The sequence below is a fragment of the Phaseolus vulgaris genome, chromosome 11, assembly GCF_000499845.2.
Source record: "Phaseolus vulgaris cultivar G19833 chromosome 11, P. vulgaris v2.0, whole genome shotgun sequence".
In the NCBI taxonomy this organism is placed as follows: Eukaryota; Viridiplantae; Streptophyta; class Magnoliopsida; order Fabales; family Fabaceae; genus Phaseolus; species Phaseolus vulgaris.
The window spans coordinates 18,014,966-18,021,486 of NC_023749.2; the positions used below are offsets into that span (position 1 = coordinate 18,014,966).

The 6,521-nt window shown below is 40.1% G+C and overlaps 1 protein-coding gene across 1 annotated transcript; it reads right to left on the reverse strand.

The window, feature by feature from the left end:
- Positions 1 to 215: 215 nt before the first annotated feature.
- On the reverse strand, positions 216 to 2,642 carry LOC137835812 (uncharacterized). Its single transcript, XM_068644519.1, has 3 exons — positions 2,285 to 2,642; positions 992 to 1,510; positions 216 to 457 (listed from the first exon to the last, which is right to left on the reverse strand). The coding sequence occupies exons 1-3, from the start codon at positions 2,640 to 2,642 to the stop codon at positions 216 to 218; spliced, it is 1,119 nt and encodes a 372-aa protein (XP_068500620.1).
- Between the last annotated feature and the right edge of the window lie 3,879 nt (positions 2,643 to 6,521).

A 6,521-nucleotide genomic window follows, 5' to 3' on the forward strand; every position in this document is an offset into this window, starting at 1 on the left:
GCACAGAAAATAGACAAATAAGTGATGGAGGGAAGCAGCTAGTCTTTAGAATGAACGATCTTCCCATCCACCACTTCATTACAAATCGATATCATGGAGAGGTCGACCTCGGGGTACTGGCAGGCGAATTGCTCCAGGGCGGCGTCAAACCCAGCGGCGAGGACTTGGGCGGAGCTCAGCTCAAGCTCTTCGTTTTGTTGCTTGAGCCCCTCGGTTTACTGCTTCAGCTCGTCAGCTCGCTTCTTCAGTTCTTCAGTTTCCCTGCGAGTCTGAGCGAGGTCTTCAGCAACCTTCTTGTTTTCCTCCCGCACCTGGGCCAGCTCTGCAGCGATCTTTGCATTCTCCTCTCTAACTTTGGCAAGCTCAGCCACGGCATCATCCCTCTCCTTTTCAACTTTTCCTAAGAGAACCTCCCGATCGACCAACCTCTTCTCAAGGTTCTCTACCTTGGCTGCATCTGCTTTGATTGATGCCTCCAGGTCAGCCACCTTGAGACGGTAGGGAACCAGCTTGCTCTCCAGCTCGATTTTCTCTTGAGCTAGGAGGTGCAGCTTTTGGCGCAGATCGGAGGCCTCCTTACACGCCACCCTCAGCTCGGTGCTCATGGCGTCCTCCACCCTCGAGTGTTCGATTTCCGCCATCATAAGGTTGCAAGACAACTTCTCCGCCTCGATTCTTATCAGGCGATTCTCCTCTTCGAGTGTAGAGATATCATCCTGAAGTTTCTTGTTGGAGCTCTCCACAGCTTTTGTTATGATAGAGGGGAGGTCCTCTGCCATCATTTTGAGCTTAGCTGTGAAGGGCCCCCAGATTCCTTTGACCGCGAGGGGAGGGTTTGCAACCGCTGTTGGTGGAGGCGCTGAAGGAGCCTGGTGCTGGCTCTCACCGCCGCCCTCTTGGATTGGTTGTTGAGGTTGGGCTTCTTGGCGTGGTGGTGACGTGGGGGACTCGGTAATGATTATTGGCGAGTTATGAGCGCCTTCATCCCCACCTGGTGTAGCTTCAGCGATTGAGGTGGTTGAAGGAGGACCCTCTCCAGCAGATACGAATGGCGTGGAGGCGCTCGGAGGGTTCTCCATGAAATTGGGCTCGTTGGCCTCAACCGCAGGAAGTGCTGCTGCCAAGGGTACTGCTTGGACTGGCGGTGTTGGAGCTGGGGGAGAGGGCGGGGTTGGTGTTGGGAGGGCAGGTGGAGCAGGTGGAGCAGGTGGTGAAGAAGGTGCCACCCTTCTCCTTTTGGTAATGAGGCCATCCTCAGTTGCCTCATCATCCTCATCCTCGTCTTCTTGAACCACTTGAGGAGTTTTCCTCTTTGGTTTCTTTAAGACGAGTTTCTTTCGTTGAGGGGCAGGCAGCGCTTCTGGAGGAGCTGGGCCTTGAGGGGGCGATCTGCCCTGAGCAGCGGCGATCTCCACCACCGAGTTAGGCACAGTTTGAGAACCCGAGGCCAGTTTGTGGGTTCGGGCGAGCGCCCTCAATTCAGCCAATTTGCCTTTGCCCAGCATGAGATCTGCACAGTGCAAAAATATACAAGTTAGCGCAAGGGCAAAGGTAAAATTTATGAGTACATGTGCAAATGAGACAAACAAATTGTGCAAGAAATAAAAACCAAGTCTAGCGTGCAACAAACAGGACGCCCAATAATAGATAACAGAGATGCAACACAAGACGAAACCTAAAGGTCGAGGTAAGTGCTAACCTATGTGAGCTTCGAGTTGACCCTCGAGGAACTCGAAGGTGATTATTGCAGAGGTGGGAAAGGTGATGTTAGCGGCTGCCACGCTTTTCCAGAAGAGGCATAGGTCCTTGTCCAACTCGCCCATGTTGTCAGGACTTCTTGGCCTTCTGAAGCTTTCCTTGGATTCCTTGTTGCCCTTGTTTACCCAGTACAAGGGAAAGCCGTCGAGCAGCGAAGGGTCTTGATCATTTTGGCGCACTTGGACAAACTTTCCTTTCCAATCCTTGTAAGATTGTTGAAAGATAGAGAGGATCGATCTCCCAGCAATTCCGTTCAAGCTCACCCAAAGGCGATCTCCAGGGTTCTTGGCCTCGAACAGGAAAAGGAAAACGTCTACCGAGGCCGGTAGTCCCAAATGCGCGCACATAATTTGGAACGCCCGCACGAATGCCCAGCTGTTGGGATGGAGCTGGGCGGCGGCGATGTTGAGCTCGGTTAGTAGTTCCCGTTCAAAACGGGTGAAGGGAAACCTAAGTTTCACCTTCTTGAAGAGAGTAGTGTAGATGAAGCAGAACAACTCGTCGTTGTTCCCCTTGTCATCCGCACAGATTGGCACGTCGGGAGAGCAAGGCAACACCATCAGTTTGTCATCGTGCTCCTTGTGGAACGAGAGGTTGGGTTGGTCCCCTTTCTTCAGCCGTAGCACCGCCAGTGCAGAGTTTACTGAAGAAGTCTCCTTCAGCAAGGTTGAGTTGGCATATGGGTAGAGTCTCTTATAGTCTGGAGTGGGAATGGAGGCTCCTCCGGCGACTGGTGGAGTTTCCTGAGCAAGGTTGGGACGAGAAGTTGCAGGCCTCTCAGCCTGGGAAGTGGGAGCACCAGATGCTCGCGGTAGGTTAGGCGCTTGGGATGGAGGGTTTCGTGACGAAGGAGGAGGATTCGCGGTGGTCTTTGTGCGAGCCATCGCGGGAACTGCAAAGGAAAAAGGAAAAGAAAGATGAGCGAAGGTTGTAGAGGTCGACTCGATGGTGGACGAAGGATGAAAAACGAACAAACGAGAGTTCGTTGTGATGAGAGTAATGGAAGACGAAGCCCTAGGTTACGAAAAGGGAGAAGAAAAAGAAACAACCCACAGCGTATGCACCAGGCAGATAATTGATGATGCGAACCGGTTAAAATGCAGCAAATATCAACAGAGGGAGTAAAAGAGGTACCTTTCGATTATCAGACGAGCGTTGAAGGGAGTTGAGGATTGAGAGAGTTGAAGAGCGTCGTGGGTTTGCAGAGAAAACTCAGAGCGTTTTGAGAAGGCAGAAAGATGATGAAACAGTGAAAATGAAAAGGGTTTAAGGGTTTTTCAAACGTTTTTGGAAGCGTAAACGACAGCTAAAGATGACTGTTGATGAAGCCACGTGTCGAACAATTGGAAAGGTGTTTGGTGGAGCGTCAGAAAAGTAGAAGGTACGAACGTTTGGAATTCTGCGCCAGCGCCACGTAGATCGGCAGTGACGTGACCACTTAGTCTTTTCGCTGGACAAATCTTCGCTTAAGACTGGGGGGCTTGTGTACCGCCCAGGTAGTCGGAAGTGATGACGTGGCAGCAAGCTATTATGTAGGCGTGTTAAGCAAGGCACCTGGCTGGCAGAAGGGAAGGAAGTCGGGGGGCTCGTGTAGTCGCCAGTTAGTAAGCTGGCGTGCTCCGATCTCCAGCATACCTAAACCGGCGGTCACCGGGTTTGAGATGAAATCGCCGGATGCGAACCTAGGCGAACAAGTGATTAGAGATCGCCGAAAGAAGGACATCGCCGAAGGATCACTGAAGCTTGATCCAGGCTTTCGAAGCAGAGGATGAAGTCGTTAGATAGTCATTCCCTAGCTAGCCAGAGGTTGAGGTAGGGGAAAAGCTTACCTGAACATGCACGATGAAGCAAGAGAAGTAGATCATGAAGGCGGCCGACAAGACCACAGGGAAGGTGTGTATGACGGCACCCGTACTCGCCACGCAGAAGAGATCACGCTCCAAGGCAGATATGCGCTGAGTTGTTTCATGCATAAGTAACTTAGCCAAAAGCCTGAAGAGTAAGAAGTGGCTCCCAAGTCAAGGATGTTCCAGATGGTGACACGTGTACAGCTGGATGTGAGCCACGTGTCCAGATGTGTAACTGTCAGGAGAGAGAAAGTGCATAGGTATATAAGAGATTCTAACGAACTTCTGAGGTACACGCGTTTTAGATTACTTCTTTACGCTTGCAAGAACTTGAGTACGCTGAGAGAGAATTTTGCACGGTTCCTGAGAGTTCTTAAGTTTTCTCTTAGTATTTGGTGGTTCAGTCGCTGACTTGGGTGTCGGAGCGTGATCGGCCGCAGCGACGCCGTTCTGTCTTTTGCAGGTTCTTGAGGTGAATCAAGGCGAAGGACCGAAGCTAACACGGCGCAGAAGTCGATCCAGAGTTGACGAGGCAAGGTTCTTAGGTCCTGGTCAATAGGCAGGATCAATTATCTACACCCTAAACAAAAAATCATAAACCCTAAACATCATTAAAGTACAAAATAAACAAATAATAATTTAATTATTTAATATAAAATTAAATATGATAAAAAACCACCATGTAACTATTTCTAATGTTCTAGCCCAATGTACTTTCCATATTTTTTACTCTCTGCAACTTCTGTTTAATATCTACATCCCACGTGACTATTTATAATTATCTGGCCCAATCTGCTACCCATTTTTCTTACTCTCTATAGCCCTTATTTAATTTATACACCCCTATGTAACAAATTGTAATTTTCTAACCCAATCTACTGCCCATATTTTTTTCCTCTCAGCAATCTTTATTTAATTTCTACACCCCGTGTGACTATTTGGAATTTTCTAGCCCAATTAGGTGCCCGATAATTTAATCTTGGATGCCCTTATTTAATTTATACACCCCATGTAACTATTTATACTTGTTTATTGTATTTATTTTAATTTTTTTAATATTATAACAATTTTTTTAATTTTAATAATTTTGGTATATGTTAGTTAAATAAATTTATTACGTGTTTGTTTTTAAATTATTTTAAAAAATTATCTTGAACAATTTAAAAAGAATTAAAAATGTTAAAATATAATAATTGAGTAAAAGAAAAAATGTAATTAAATTTATAAATGTTATATAAATACTTAAATTTTTTAAAAATTAATTATTTTAATTTAATTTATAATATTATAATAAGTATTTAGATATAAAATAGTTAAACTAAATTTATTAAATTGTTTAAATGTTTAATTTAAAATTATTTAAAGAAATTATCTTATAAAGTTTATAAAGAATTGAAAGGTGTAGAAAAATAATAATTGGGTAAAAAAAATACATATTCAAATTTTAAAAATATTGTGTATTTATTTTTTATTGTATAAATTAAATATATGTTTTTTTCAATAAATGAAATTAATTTTTTGTTGTATAAATTAAAATAACTTTTTGTTGTATAAATAAAATGAACTATTTATGTTGTATAAATCGAATTTAATTGTTTTGTATAAATTAAAGAAAGTTTTTTTTATAAATTATATACATTTCTTTTATATATTAAATTTATTTATTTTTTTGTATAAATTTAAAATGAAATGAATTAAATTTTAAAAAATTTAATATAATTTTTATTAAATTATATTTAAGCTACATACTTAAGAAAATTTTCACATGCTCCACATTAATAATATTAATTAATAATAATAAAAGTGTAATAAATATTATAATATGATGAAAGAACTTGTTTGTGTAGTGGTTAAAGCTTCTTTGATCACTGAAGGGAGTTCGATTCGTGTGTTCTGTCCATTGCAGTTTGTGTCTAACATTAATAATAGTATTGATAACATATATAATAATTATAAATAAAAATAAATGATGAAAAAAAATTAAAAATAAAAGTCACCTGGAACGTGTGAAAACATATATAATAATTATAAATAATAATAAAAGATGAAAATAAAAATAAAAATTAAAAATAAAAGTCACATGGGGACCTTGGGACATTAGTCTGCTCCAACATCCAGGTATTGAATCAATGGGGAATTAGTCTGTAATCCTAATAATCATGACAACATCATAGCCTGCCTAAATAACATAAATAACAAATCAATATCACTCAGATTTGCGAGCAAAGGAAGGGTTGTCCCTTGTGTATTGTGGCCAGAAGTACATGCATATATCTCTATATATATTTTACCTTTTCACTAAAAGATAATTCTTTTAGATTTATTTAATGTACTTTAAAAGTCTTTACAATTCAAACAATGATATTTGATCCTATAATTTTTTTTATAGTCTCATTTGATAACCAATAATATTTTTATTTTATTTATTTTTATTTTTACATTTTATTATTAAAAAGTATTGTAAAGTATAAATAAAAGAAAAAAAATAGTGTCAAACAAAAAACCCTAAACATCATTAAAGTACAAAATAAACAAATAATAATTTAATTATTTTTTACTCTCAGCAACCTGTATTTAATTTCTACAGCTCGTGTGATTATTTGTAATTTTCTACGCCAATCTCATGCCCTAATATTTTACTCTTCGATGCCCATATTTAATTTATACACCTCCATGTAACTATTTATACTTGTTTATTGTATTTATTTTAATTTTTTTAATATTATAATATTTTTTAATTTTAATAATTTTTAATATTACATTAATATATTTTCACATGCTTTTTCTAATAACTTAAAAATATTTTTATTTTATTTTATTTATTTATTTCTATATTTTATTATTAAAAAGTATTGTAAAGTAGAAATAAAAGAAAAAAAAATAGTGTCAAACAAAAAATCCTAAGCCCTAGACATC